Raw genomic sequence first — 13,661 nt, forward strand, 5'->3', positions numbered from 1 at the left:
CTCGGGAGGCTGAGGCAGGAGAATCACTTGAGCCCAAGAGGCAGAGGTTGCAGTGAGCCAAGATTGTGCCATGCCATTGCACTCCAGCCCGGGTAACAGAGTGAGACTCCATCTCAAAAACAAACAAACAAATAAAAAAACCCACTTTTCCCTTGCCTTGAGGCAATGGTATATAAGTACGCTAACTAAACTAGCTACTTAGCAAAGAAGACACAGCCTCTTATCATTCTGGGACAGCAGTGAAAAGGGAGGAGGTAGAGAGGCAGCCTGAGGGAGCCCAAGGCGTCAGGATAGCTCAGGGCTTCCTCCTCTCTAACAGGCACAAGGATCAGTAGCTACAGGTACCCCTTGGCTCTGGCTTCCTATCCTGTGACATTCGGACCCGGGGCCGGTGCTGGGCTGCTGTGAGTGTGCAATCAGGCAGGTTTGGGGGTGTGCAGATGCAGAGACAGTGCACCCTGACCCTGAGTACTTGCCTCACAGGGCCTGGCTGCTAGGGAGCCGTGAGGTAGGGGCTTCCTGGGGAGGGGCCTGTGCCGGGGCTGCGCCGTGGGTGTGAGAGCATGAACGGGGGTCGCTGTAGGGGGGTGTGCACAGCTGTCTCCAGAAGCCCCTGGTCTGCTCCGTCCCTCCCTCCCTCCCTGCTGCAGAGAGGGTTGGGCAGAGCTCCCAGGAGGCAGGGGCCAGCCTTGGTGGTTTTTTCTCATTCCCTGGATGAGGTGAGCTGCCAGATGTGGCCCCTCACTGCCCTCTCTTTCTCCCCGCTCCAGGCTCTGACCAAGAATGACAGGAGCGCAGGTGAGTGTGGTGGGGTGGCTTGGGGCTGTGCGGGTGCCAGTGCAGGTGCCAGGCATGGCTGGGCCCTGACCCTGAGCCCTGGCGTCTCCCCTAGAGGGGAAGGCCCACCGGGAGAAGCTCGAGCTCGCTGCCTCCTTCTCTTTCTTTGGCAACGTCATGTCCATGGCCAGCGTGCAGCTGGCAGGAGCCAAGCGGGATGCCCTGCTCCTAAGCTTCAAGGATGCCAAGGTGAGTGGTAGGCTTGGCGGGGTGGGCCTGGCCAAGTCATGGGAGTGGGTGCCAGGGCCTGGTGGGGTGGGCCTGGGCACAGCTGTTGGTTGCCGGGGGTGACACTGTCAGGACAGGCAGTCGGCAGCCACGGCTGTGCCCTCTGACCCCAGCTGTCTGTGGTGGAATACGACCCGGGTACCCATGACCTGAAGACCCTGTCGCTGCACTACTTTGAGGAGCCTGAGCTTCGGGTAGGGCCATGCTCACGCCCTGACCCAGGCCCCAGCCCAGCCACCCTCCCTCCCCCTGCAGCTGGATTCTATTGCCCCAAGTGCTTCCCTTGGGGTCTCCTATGCTGAGCCTGGCTGATACCCCCTCTGCCCCCAGGATGGGTTTGTGCAGAATGTACACACGCCGCGAGTGCGGGTGGACCCCGATGGGCGCTGCGCAGCCATGCTTGTCTACGGCACGCGACTGGTGGTCTTGCCCTTCCGCAGGGAGAGCCTGGCCGAGGAGCAGGAGGGGCTTGTGGGTGAGGGGTGAGTGCCAGCTGAGCAGGCTGTGGTGCTCGGGTGGGGGGCCCCAGAGCCCAGGCTCGCCTCCCCGCACCCCTCCTCTCCTGCTGAAGCCCCTGGCCCCCCAGGCAGAGGTCCAGCTTCCTGCCCAGCTACATCATCGATGTCCGGGCCCTAGACGAGAAGCTGCTCAACATCATCGACCTGCAGTTCTTGCACGGCTACTACGAGCCCACCCTGCTCATCCTGTTCGAGCCCAACCAGACCTGGCCTGGGTGAGCCCCCTAAGGAGGCCCCTCTGCGCTGTGAGCCCCCCAGCTGCCTTTGCCTGGGGCGGGGCTCATGGGGCATGGGTGGGGTTTGTGGGGTTTGGAGCAGGGATTATGGGGTGTGGGTGGGGCTTGGGGGCGGGGCTTGCTCCGTGGGGAGCGGGGCCTGGATCTCTGCAGGGAGGTGAGGCCCTTGGCTGACTCACTGGCATCCCCAGGCGCGTGGCCGTGCGGCAGGATACGTGCTCCATCGTGGCCATCTCACTGAACATCACGCAGAAGGTGCACCCCGTCATCTGGTCCCTCACCAGCTTGCCCTTTGACTGCACCCAGGCTCTGGCTGTGCCCAAGCCCATAGGTGAGTATCCTGGGAGTGGATGGGGGGTGTGTGGAGGGAGCACTGAGCCTGCCCACCAGCCTGTGTCCACCTCCAGGTGGGGTGGTGGTCTTTGCCGTCAACTCGCTGTTGTACCTGAACCAGAGCGTCCCCCCGTACGGTGTGGCTCTCAACAGCCTCACCACAGGCACCACAGCTTTCCCGCTACGTGAGTGTGGGGTGGCTGGGGTGGGGCCAGGGATGGCTGGGGTGGGGCCAGGGATGGCTTGGGCCTGCCCAGTCGGCCTGACCACCCACCCCACAGGCACCCAGGAGGGTGTGCGCATCACCCTGGACTGCGCCCAGGCCACCTTCATCTCCTATGACAAGATGGTCATCTCCCTCAAGGGCGGCGAGATGTGAGCCCCTCCCCTGCCCATGAACTGTGCCCTCACCATCCCCCCAAGTCCCCTAGGGTCTCCTGGCCCCCTTCACTCCCCCAGGTCCCCGTCCCCGACTCAGAATTCTCCCTGCCCCCAGCTACGTGCTGACCCTCATCACCGACGGCATGCGCAGTGTCCGAGCGTTCCACTTTGACAAGGCGGCCGCCAGTGTCCTCACCACCAGCGTGAGTTGGGACTGGGGGTTGGCTCTGGGTCCAGGCCTGGTCCCGCCCTCACCCACCTGCCCTCCCTCAGATGGTCACCATGGAGCCCGGGTACCTGTTCCTGGGTTCTCGCCTGGGCAACTCCCTCCTCCTCAAGTACACAGAGAAGCTGCAGGAGCCCCCGGCCAGTGCTGTCCGTGAGGCTGCCGACAAGGTGGGTTTCCTAGGCCCATCGGGCCACCACCCTTCATGTGGGCACCGCCGTGGCATGCCACTCAGTGCCCCTCCTGCCTCACAGGAAGAGCCTCCCTCAAAGAAGAAGCGAGTGGACGCGACGACCAGCTGGTCAGGTGAGGGCCGGGCCAGGGCTGGTCGGGAGCGGGGCCAGGTGACCCAGCGCTGTGCTCAGGTGAGCTCTCTGTGTGCAGCTGGGGGTAAATCGGTGCCGCAGGACGAGGTGGATGAGATTGAAGTGTACGGCAGCGAGGCCCAGTCGGGCACACAGCTGGCCACCTATTCCTTTGAGGTGAGATTGAGGCAGCAGTGCCCCCATCCCAGCCAGTGCCCCCAGCGGCCCCTGACTTTCGCTGTGCCGCAGGTGTGTGACAGCATCCTTAACATCGGACCCTGCGCCAATGCTGCCATGGGCGAGCCTGCCTTCCTCTCTGAAGAGGTGCCCAGGGTTGTGGTCGGGGCTGTGGGCAGGAGCTGGAGTGTGAGTGGCGGTGGGGGGCATAGTCCTCACCCCTGAGTCCTATGCAGTTTCAGAACAGCCCTGAGCCGGACCTGGAGATCGTGGTTTGCTCTGGCCATGGGAAGAACGGGGCTTTGTCAGTGCTGCAGGTGTGTGGGCAGGCAGGGGCAGGCGCCTCCTGGTGGGACCTGGGTGGGCTCACACCCCCATCACACCCCCACCCCATCACCAATTCTAGAAGAGCATCCGGCCCCAGGTGGTGACCACCTTTGAGCTTCCCGGCTGCTACGACATGTGGACAGTCATCGCCCCGGTGCGTAAGGAGGAGGTAGGTGTGAGCCCGCTGCAGGGAGGCTCTGGGATGGGACCGGCACTGCCTTCTTGTGGACTGGGGGTCCCAGGTCGCATCTGCGTGCCTGCCCTCACTGGACTGTGGCTCCCAGACTGCTCCCCTTTGGCCCTGACAGGAGGACAATCCCAAGGGGGAGGGCACAGAGCAGGAACCCAGAAGCCCTGAAGCAGACGATGACGGCCGTAGACATGGATTCCTGATTCTGAGCCGGGAAGACTCAACCATGGTGAGGGGCAGGGCCTGGGACCTGGGGCTGGGGTCCCCTTCGGGGGGTGCCTCCCTCACAGCTGTTGCCCACAGATTCTGCAGACGGGGCAGGAGATCATGGAGCTGGACACCAGTGGCTTTGCCACGCAGGGCCCCACGGTCTTTGCTGGGAACATCGGGGACAACCGCTACATCGTCCAAGTGTCACCGCTGGGCATCCGCCTGCTGGAAGGAGGTAGGTGGGTAGGGATGGTGGGGGATGGGGCAGGGGGTGAGCCCTGGGGAGGCACGTGCTGACTGCCCCATGCCCACAGTGAATCAGCTGCACTTCATCCCCGTGGACCTGGGCGCCCCCATCGTGCAGTGCGCCGTGGCCGACCCCTATGTGGTCATCATGAGTGCCGAGGGCCACGTCACCATGTTCCTGCTGAAAAGTGACTCCTATGGTGGCCGCCACCACCGCCTGGCGCTGCACAAGCCTCCGCTGCACCATGTAGGCCCCTCATTCCCGGCGTCCGCCCATCCCCGCCCCCTGTCCACCGCTGAGCCCACCCCTCTCCCCGCAGCAGTCCAAGGTCATCACGCTGTGCCTGTACCGAGACCTCAGCGGCATGTTCACCACTGAGAGCCGCCTGGGCGGGGGCCGTGACGAGCTGGGAGGCCGCATCGGCTCGGAGGCCGAGGGCCTGGGCTCGGAGACTAGGTGCGTGGGGGCCAGGGGCACAGGTAGGGGCTTGGGTCCCTGTGGCTGGCAGGCTGCCTGTGACTCTCTGCTGCCCCCAGCCCCACCGTGGATGACGAGGAGGAGATGCTGTATGGGGATTCGGGCTCCCTCTTCAGCCCCAGCAAGGAGGAGGCCCGAAGAAGCAGCCAACCCCCTGCTGACCGGGACCCTGCACCCTTCCGGGCAGAGCCCACCCACTGGTGCCTGCTGGTGCGGGAGAATGGCACCATGGAGGTAGGTGGTGCCCTGCGCTGTGGCACAGCCGGCTCTGCCTGCGTGCCTCCACTGACTGCTGCCCACCCCGCAGATCTACCAGCTCCCTGACTGGCGGCTGGTGTTCCTGGTGAAGAACTTCCCTGTGGGGCAGCGGGTCCTCGTGGACAGCTCCTTTGGACAGCCCACCACACAGGGCGAGGCCCGCAGGGAGGAGGCCACGCGCCAGGGGGAGCTGCCCCTCGTCAAGGAGGTGCTGCTGGTGGCACTGGGCAGCCGCCAGAGCAGGCCCTACCTGCTGGTGAGAACGCCTGACCTGGCCTCCCCTTCCCGTCTTCCCCATGGCCCTGCCCCTTCCCATGGCTCCGCCCCATCTTCCCCACAGCCCTGCCCTTACCCACAGCCCACCTCTTCCCATGGCCCATCCCATCCTCCCACGGCCCCGCCTGGCCCCCCCACGGTCCCGCCCCTTCCCACGGCCCCGCCCCATCTCCCCCACTGCCCTGCCTCACCCTGCCAGGTGCATGTGGACCAGGAGCTGCTCATCTACGAGGCCTTTCCCCACGACTCTCAGCTCGGCCAGGGCAATCTCAAAGTCCGCTTTAAGAAGGTGCCAGTGGCTGGACTGCAGGGGCGTGGGGTGGGTGCAGCACAAGGGATGGGTTTCAGACCGCGAGCCCCTGGAGGACCTGCATGGTTCCCCCCCCAGGTCCCTCACAATATCAACTTCCGTGAGAAGAAGCCAAAGCCATCCAAGAAGAAAGCAGAAGGTGGCGGCACGGAGGAGGGGGCCGGGGCCCGGGGCCGCGTGGCACGTTTCCGCTACTTCGAGGATATTTATGGCTACTCAGGGGTAGGCCAGCACCTTTGCAGGGGACTATGGTGGAAGGGAGATGTGGCCTTATCCACAGCATCCTGACAGTGCCTGCCCCTAGGTGTTCATCTGCGGCCCCTCCCCTCACTGGCTGCTGGTGACTGGCCGAGGGGCTCTGCGGCTGCACCCCATGGCCATCGATGGCCCCGTCGACTCTTTCGCTCCATTCCACAATGTCAACTGTCCCCGCGGCTTCCTGTACTTCAACAGACAGGTGGGGCCTGGCCGGTTCCCAGCAGCACTGGCCGATGCTGCCCCAGCTGGGGGCTGAGGGGGAGGGAACAGGAGAAGGGATCATTGGCTCCAACCTGAGGACCAGGAAGGAGTGTCCAGAGGGCGATGGGGTTGAGGCTGAGGAGCTGGAACCTGGGGCTTGGTGCGCCAGAGGTCTGGAAAGGGGTGGTTCGAGTTGGGGCTGCAGCCCCTGGGGTCCCCGCCACTGCTCTGCTGGCTAGCTGGGCAAGCCCTCACAGGGCCCGGCCTCTGCAGTTCTCAGGAGAGCTGACTTGAGCGCTAGCTCTGCCCCCTGGCTCTTCTGTGACTTTGGGAGGGTGCACATGCCTTCTGATCCTGGTTCCCCATTTAAGCCACCACAACACTCCAGGTCACTTGAGGCCCTGACTGGGATGCGGTGAGTGCTTCCCGGGCACCTGAGGACTCAGGACTGTCCGTGAAAGAGGGCAGCCCTGGCTCCCTCTGCCTGCTTTTCAGTCCCCAGCATGGCAGTCTGTGGACTCTTTGTCTGCAGCCTCCAGTGCCCTCCTGGCCTAGCTTTCCCCTCCCCTGTGGCCAACATCCCTAGTCCTAGCTGAGCCTGGGAAAATGGACAGGAGCCCCAGAGGCTGAGTGGCAGCCCCATTCCAGGACCTTTCCTGGACACAGCTGCCTCTCACCCACCCCTGCTCCCGAAGAGCTGAGGGCAACATCCCAGGGCTCTTGGCGGCCTGGGCCTGCCTGCCCCTGCCCTTGGCTAGCCCTGGATCCCCTGACCCTGTGCCTCCACCACAGGGCGAGCTGAGGATCAGTGTCCTGCCTGCCTATCTGTCCTATGATGCCCCATGGCCTGTCAGGAAGATCCCGCTGCGCTGCACGGCCCACTATGTGGCTTACCACGTGGAGTCCAAGGTCTGCCCCCCACCCCCACCCCCGCCCCACCAGGGACCTTCTGGGCCTGACCACTGGTGTGTGACCCCCCCACTAACCCACAGGTGTATGCGGTAGCCACCAGCACCAACACGCCGTGTGCCCGCATCCCACGCATGACTGGCGAGGAGAAGGAGTTTGAGACCATCGAGAGAGGTGGTGACGCCCACACCACGCTCCCCCATCCTCAGCCCCATCTTGGGGAAGCCCCACCCTGATTGTCACCCTTGGTCCCCACAGATGAGCGGTACATCCACCCCCAGCAGGAGGCCTTCTCCATCCAGCTCATCTCCCCAGTCAGCTGGGAGGCTATTCCCAACGCCAGGTGAGGCTGGGCCGGGGTGGGGGCTGCCCAAGGCCCCTGGGGCAGCATCCTGAGGCCCCTGGCCCCTACAGGATCGAGCTGCAGGAGTGGGAGCATGTGACCTGCATGAAGACAGTGTCGCTGCGAAGCGAGGAGACTGTGTCGGGCCTCAAAGGCTACGTGGCCGCTGGGACCTGCCTCATGCAGGGGGAGGAGGTCACGTGCCGAGGGCGGGTAAGGGGCCAGTGGGTGGGGGCGGGAGCAGGCAGCCCCTGGCAGCCCCTATGCCATCCTTACAGCCATCCCCATACCCTCCAGATCTTGATCATGGATGTGATTGAGGTGGTGCCTGAGCCCGGCCAGCCCTTGACCAAGAACAAGTTCAAAGTCCTTTATGAGAAGGAGCAGAAGGGGCCTGTGACTGCCCTTTGCCACTGCAACGGCCACCTGGTGTCAGCCATCGGCCAGAAGGTGTGCCAGTCCCACCTGGCGTGTGCCCCCCGCCTCACTCCCACCTGGCTCAGCATCTGCCCCCGCTCAGCCTTCCCTCCACCCCCAGATTTTCCTGTGGAGCCTGCGGGCCAGTGAGCTGACAGGCATGGCCTTCATCGACACGCAGCTGTACATCCACCAGATGATCAGCGTCAAGAACTTCATCCTGGCAGCCGACGTCATGAAGAGCATTTCGCTGCTGCGCTACCAAGAGGAGAGCAAGACACTGAGCCTGGTGTCGCGGGTACGCCTGTGGCTGTGGTGCCCGTGTCTGGGTGGGTACCCACCCAAGGCACCTCTGACACCCCTTCCCGCCCCCAGGATGCCAAGCCCCTGGAGGTGTACAGCGTGGACTTCATGGTGGACAACGCCCAGCTGGGTTTTCTGGGTATGTGGGCAGGGCCCTGGGGAGCTGAGGCTCTGGGGGTGGCCGGGGCTGACCCTGGGCCTCTGCTCCCCAGTGTCTGACCGCGACCGCAACCTCATGGTGTACATGTACCTGCCGGAAGGTGAGTGCGTCCTCCACCCCCTCTGCCTGGGCTGGGTCTGGCCTGATAGTGACCCAAGGCCTTTCTGGTCCAGCCAAGGAGAGTTTTGGGGGCATGCGCCTGCTGCGCAGGGCGGACTTCCACGTGGGTGCCCACGTGAACACGTTCTGGAGGACCCCGTGCCGGGGGGCCACCGAAGGGCTCAGCAAAAAGTCGGTCGTGTGGGAGAATAAGCACATCACGTGGTTTGGTGAGTGTGGGGGGGGCAGGTGTGTCTGGGTGGGGGGCCCTAGGGTTGGCCTGGCTCACACCGAAACTCTCCCCACTGCCAGCCACCCTGGACGGTGGCATCGGGCTGCTGCTGCCCATGCAAGAGAAGACCTACCGGCGGCTGCTGATGCTGCAGAACGCGCTGACCACCATGCTTCCGCACCACGCCGGCCTCAACCCCCGTGCCTTCCGGTGAGCCCCGGCCCCGCCCCTGTGCAGCGCCCCCTCCACCCCAGCCTGCCCTGACCCCCCTGCCTGCACGCCCCAGGATGCTGCATGTGGACCGCCGCACCCTCCAGAATGCTGTGCGCAACGTGCTGGATGGTGAGCTGCTCAACCGCTACCTGTACCTGAGCACCATGGAGCGCAGCGAGCTGGCGAAGAAGATCGGCACCACGCCCGACATAGTAAGTGCGCGCCCCAAGTCTGCGCCCGCCCCTCCGTGCGGGTCCCCACCCACCCATCCACCCGTCTGTCCCCTGCAGATCCTGGACGACTTGCTGGAGACGGACCGCGTCACCGCCCACTTCTAGCCCCCTGGATGCCGTTGCCACCAGCACCACCGCACTACCTCCCACCCCCATTTTTGTATAAAACACAAGGAAAAACATTTTTGCTTGAGAGGAGTGTGTGGTCATTACACGGCCTCCTGGCCCAGCTGCGGTCACAGCCCCCCAACGCGAGTGCCCACGAGGCTTGAGGCGTCCACACCTCCAGCCCCGCCACCTCCGTCGGCTCAAGGCGTAAAGGGCCCCGCTGGCCCCAGGCGGCTGCCGTGGTCGTCGGGCCATGCACCCTAGGTCTCCAGGTACTGGTAGAGCTCCTCCGCTGGGGGCACGAGGCTGAGGTGCACCAGAGCACGAGCCAGGAGGGCAGTCAGCCGCATGGCCAAGGTCTCCAGCCTGTGCGGGTCAGGTCACAGGTGGGTGGGGAGGTGGATCACAGGTGGGTGGGAAGCAGGCCCCCGCCATCCACCTGCCCCGCAGCTGCTCACCTGAGCGCCACTTCAAACTTGAGCATCTCCCAGACAACCTTGGCATGGCGCAGGAGGCTGGTGCCGTAGACTCCCCGGTACGTGGCGCCCACCAGGCGGCTCCAGCCCCGGACGGCCCTGCACACACCCGCATTAGCGCCGTGTCAGCCCCACACCAGCCCCACCACCGGCGCCTGCTCGGCCCACCGACCTCTTAGCCATAAGGAAGTAGCGGTCCACGGGGGCGCCGAGGGCCACGTTGATAGCGCGCACGGTGTTGATGTTGCGCAGTACTAGCAGCATGGGTCGCGGCAGCGCCCTGAGCACCGCCATGATGGCCTCGAAGTGCTCGCGAGCCATGTCCACCATGTAGGCTGCCTCCTCGCGGCTCAGTAGGTGTGAGCCCCACAGCTGCCCCAGGCGCACGGGGCGCTGCATGAGCATCTCGGAGAACAGGAGGTAGTCTGGGGAGGGAGGAGGCTCTGAGCTGGGCTCCGCGCCGCCCGCCTCCCTTGTGGTGCCCCGGCCACCCCCGCACGCCCTCACCTTGCACCCCCAGTGCGGCTGCGTGCGCCCTCATGGCGGCGTCGTCCCGCAGGATGATGGCCCGCCACAGCTGGCACAGGGCTGCGCGGTCCCTGGGTGTGGATGGGCCCGCAGCCATGAGGCCCCTGTGGCAGGAGAGGCTTGCCCTGCCCCACGCCCACCCGCCCGCGCTCACTTCTCCTCCAGGAACTGGTAGAGCCCGTGGTCCAGCAGCACCAGCTCCGCTTTCCCGTCCGGGCCTTTCCGCACCAGAACTAGGGATACAGCCTCTTAGGTCGCGCCGCGCCCACCCCAAGACCCCCTAGCCCCAGGGTAACTTCCTACCGTTGCCAGGGTGTGGGTCCGAGTGGATGAAGCCCGTGTAAAATATCTGCTCAGCAAAGGCCTTGATGAGCTTTTCTGCTATCTGGGGAGAGGAGAGACCTTGCAGTGGACGTAGCACCCGCTCGCCCTGACCCGCCCCGCCCCCGCACTCACGTCCTTCACCGCCAGTCCCTGGCTCTTGATGGCCTCCACGTCGTTGACCTTGCAGCCGGCGCAGAAGTCGGCGGTGAGCACGCGCTGGGGAGAGCAAGAGGCTGGGCTCAGCAGGCCCGGCGCTGTGCCCACCCCAAGGGCCTGGCCCAGCCCACCTTGCTGGACTTGTCCCAGTGCACGCGGGGCACCACGATGTAGGGGAAGTGCGCCAGCTCCTGCGCACAGCGCTCCGCGTTGCGGCCCTCATTCTCGAAGTCCAGCTCCTGGGCCAGGGTCCCCTTCAGGTCCTGGGGGCCAGATGGTGGTTGAGGACCAGCTCTGCCTACGTGCTTGCTCCTGCTGGTCGGGGAAGGGGTAGGGCGGTACCTGGAGGACCCAGCTGAAGCCAAAGCTGGGGTGCATGACCTCAATGAGCCGCAGCAGGAGCTCCAGGGTGTGGATGTCCCCGTCAAAGCGGTCCCGCAGGTCGATGTATTGCACCTGCACCAGGCGAGGGCATGGTGAGGACATGGGGTCCCCTGTGCACTCCGAGTCCACTGCTGAACAAGGTGGCCCCCACATACCTTCACAGCCACGCTGGTGCCGTCGTGCAGCTTGGCTCTGTGCACCTGTGCCAGGCTGGCGGCAGCAATTGGCTGGTAGTCAAACTCCTGGAAGAGCTCATGGGGCAGGGCCTGGAAGTCCTCAAGAAACAACTCGTCCACCTGGAAGGACAGGTGCTCAGAGCAGCCTGGGGCCACTGCCGGAGCCCGCCTCCCTCTGCCTGAGCGTAGCACTCACCTCCTGGAAGCCCCGTTTGAGGGCCCTGTCCTCCAGCACGCGCAGGGTCTGGGTGTACTCGGGGGGAAGCAGGTGGTTGAAGGAGCACAGCCCCTGGCCCAGCTTCACGTAGAGGCCCCCGTTGCTGATGGCCCCTGCCACCAGGGCGTCAGCCGCCCTCTGGTGACACGCAGACATCACCTCCAAGTAGCCCGGGCTGTTCTGACCACAGGCATGGGGAGAACACATGGGGACAGGTGGCTGCCTCCTCAGTCCCACCCAGCCCACCACCTCATGCCCACCACCATGTGCCCAGGGCACCGGGACAAACCTCTTCCACCCCTCGAAGGACAACATTGGTGCACCACCAGTAGTCCAGGGAGATCTGCAGGCCGACCTTCAGAGACCTGCGGGTAGAGGTGGCCTCAGTCTCCAGGGGGACAGGCTCAGGGCCCCAGTGCTTGGTCCTCTCGTCAGAGTCCTCATGGTCTAGCCTCACTCCGGCCAGCCCTTCATGTCCCCAGGGTGAGGCCAAGCCAGGGTCCAGCCTATAGCCCCACAGGCCCGTGTGAGCACAGGGGGGACTGCTGAGCTCATGGAGTGTCCTGTGGCCCTGCAGGTCAATCTCAGCTCAAGATCAGTAGAACAGGGCCAGGTGCGGTGGCTCATGTCTAGTATCCCAACACACTGGGAGGCTGTGGTGGGAGAACTGAGCTCAGGAGTTCGAGACCAGCCTGGGCAACATGTTGAAACCCCGTCTCTACCAAAAATACAAAAAATTAGGCAGGTGTGGTGTTGCACACCTGTGGTCCCAGCTCCTCAGGAGGCTGAGACAGGAGGATTGTTTGAGCCCATGAGGCGGAGGTTGCAGTAAGCTGAAATTGCACCACTACACCCCAGCCTGGGCAACAGAGCAAGACTCCGTCCAAAAAAGATCTGCAGTCAGGCGCAGTGGCTCACGCCTGTAATCCCAGTACTTTGGGAGGCCGAGGTGAGCGGATCACCAGAGGCCAGGAGTTCAAGACCAGCCTGGCTAACATGGTGAAACCCCGTTTCTACTAAAAATTAGCCAGGTGTAGCGGCGCACACCTGTAATCCCAGCTACTCGGGAGGCCAAGGCAGGAGTTGCTTGAACCTGGGAGGTGGAGGTCGCAGTGAGCCCAGATCGCACCACTGCACTCCAGCTTGGGCAACAAGAGCGAAACTCGGTCTCAAAAAAAAAAAAAAAAAAGAGGCTGGGCGCGGTGGCTCACACCTGTAATTCTAGCACTTTGGGAGGCCAAGGCAGGCAGATCACAAAGTCAAGAGATTGAAACCATCCTGACCAACATGGTGAAACCCCGTCTCTACTAAAAATACAAAAGTTAGTTGGGCATGGTGGTGCGTGCCTGTAGTGCCAGCTACTTGGGAGGCTGAGGCAGGAAAATCACTTGCAGCCAGGAGGTGGTTGCGGTGAGCTGAAATCGCACCACCACACTCCAGCCTGGCAACAGAGCGAGACTCAAAAACCAAAAAAAGATGTGCAGAATGGGCAGCCTGTGTCCATGCCACCCTCACTCCCTGCCACCCTCAAGGGTGAGATGGGGTAGGGGACAGTATGGATGGTGGTGTCCCCTGGAAAGATGGGGTTCCAAGGCTGTCTGTGAAGGGAAAGGATGGCAGCAAGGGAGCAGGGCTGAGGCAGCAGAGGTCACAGGAGGGTCAAGGTCACCTGCAGACTGAGGTCCGCTAGGAAGACAGGAGGACACCAGGAAGGTGGGTTTCCAAGGCCTGGGGAGGCAAGGTCTGCAGGGAAGAGAGCCCAGTTAAGGCAGGAAGTGGGGGACATGCTGGGCGTCTGTTGAGCAGGTACTGGGCTCCTGGGGGAGATTTAGGCAAGAGGATGGGATGCTGGGGTGGAGGGGGGTCCCCAGGCCTAGCCCCAGTTAGGAGGACATCAGGGTGGGGGCCCTGGGGGAACTCTGGGGACCAGCTGGGCAGCCCTGGAATGAGGCACCAGGCAGCGAGCAGACCACACCCAGGTGCACAGGGAGAGGCTGAGGTCAGAGTGGCTTCTCGAAGGCTGCCATGGCCAGAGGCCCGTCCCTGCGTTCTGCAAAGCTCGCGTCCCTGCCTGGGGACAGGGCCCACCGTCATTCCTGATGCGCAGTGCTGGCTGCCCAGGTGGGCTCTGTGTCCCCCATCACTCCAGGGAGACCCCCCACTCAGGCCCCATTCTGGGCCCCCGTAAAGAGCAGAGCACCTGGAGTGTGGTGGGTGGGTCGGGCCAGGGTTTCTTTCTCTTTTTTTTTGAGGCGGAGTCTCGCTCTGTGGCCCAGGCTGGAGTGAGTGGCGGGATCTCGGCTCACTGCAAGCTCCGCCTCCCGGGTTCACGCCATTCTCCCGCCTCAGCCTCCAGAGCAGCTGGGACTACAGATGCTGCTACCACGC

General features: G+C 64.0%; 2 protein-coding genes across 2 annotated transcripts; one reads left to right on the forward strand and one right to left on the reverse strand.

Annotated features, from left to right (window-relative positions):
• The first annotated feature begins 774 nt into the window (after window positions 1–774).
• Window positions 775–9,097, forward strand: CPSF1 (cleavage and polyadenylation specific factor 1, 160kDa). Its single transcript, XM_011938026.1, has 36 exons — window positions 775–798; window positions 893–1,026; window positions 1,179–1,259; window positions 1,396–1,547; window positions 1,652–1,798; window positions 2,011–2,150; window positions 2,227–2,343; window positions 2,434–2,527; window positions 2,649–2,736; window positions 2,807–2,929; window positions 3,014–3,065; window positions 3,144–3,241; window positions 3,314–3,388; window positions 3,478–3,558; window positions 3,648–3,737; window positions 3,877–3,987; window positions 4,062–4,203; window positions 4,283–4,461; window positions 4,535–4,671; window positions 4,752–4,926; window positions 5,000–5,206; window positions 5,426–5,515; window positions 5,615–5,758; window positions 5,841–5,993; window positions 6,788–6,904; window positions 6,988–7,078; window positions 7,163–7,247; window positions 7,319–7,460; window positions 7,545–7,697; window positions 7,786–7,962; window positions 8,040–8,106; window positions 8,180–8,227; window positions 8,301–8,456; window positions 8,539–8,668; window positions 8,745–8,883; window positions 8,962–9,097. Exons 2-36 carry the CDS (start codon window positions 955–957, stop codon window positions 9,007–9,009), a joined length of 4,101 nt encoding a protein of 1,366 aa, XP_011793416.1. The 5' UTR covers window positions 775–798; window positions 893–954; the 3' UTR covers window positions 9,010–9,097.
• On the reverse strand, window positions 9,087–11,642 carry ADCK5 (aarF domain containing kinase 5). The gene is made up of 12 exons (XM_011938025.1): window positions 11,563–11,642; window positions 11,253–11,453; window positions 11,036–11,176; window positions 10,839–10,952; window positions 10,628–10,759; window positions 10,473–10,556; window positions 10,320–10,401; window positions 10,171–10,249; window positions 9,996–10,087; window positions 9,661–9,913; window positions 9,471–9,587; window positions 9,087–9,378 (listed from the first exon to the last, which is right to left on the reverse strand). Exons 2-12 carry the CDS (start codon window positions 11,427–11,429, stop codon window positions 9,273–9,275), a joined length of 1,377 nt encoding a protein of 458 aa, XP_011793415.1. The 5' UTR covers window positions 11,430–11,453; window positions 11,563–11,642; the 3' UTR covers window positions 9,087–9,272.
• Window positions 11,643–13,661: the final 2,019 nt, after the last annotated feature.

Source organism: Colobus angolensis, unplaced genomic scaffold (genome assembly GCF_000951035.1).
Source record: "Colobus angolensis palliatus isolate OR3802 unplaced genomic scaffold, Cang.pa_1.0 Scaffold17, whole genome shotgun sequence".
NCBI lineage: Eukaryota > Metazoa > Chordata > Mammalia > Primates > Cercopithecidae > Colobus > Colobus angolensis.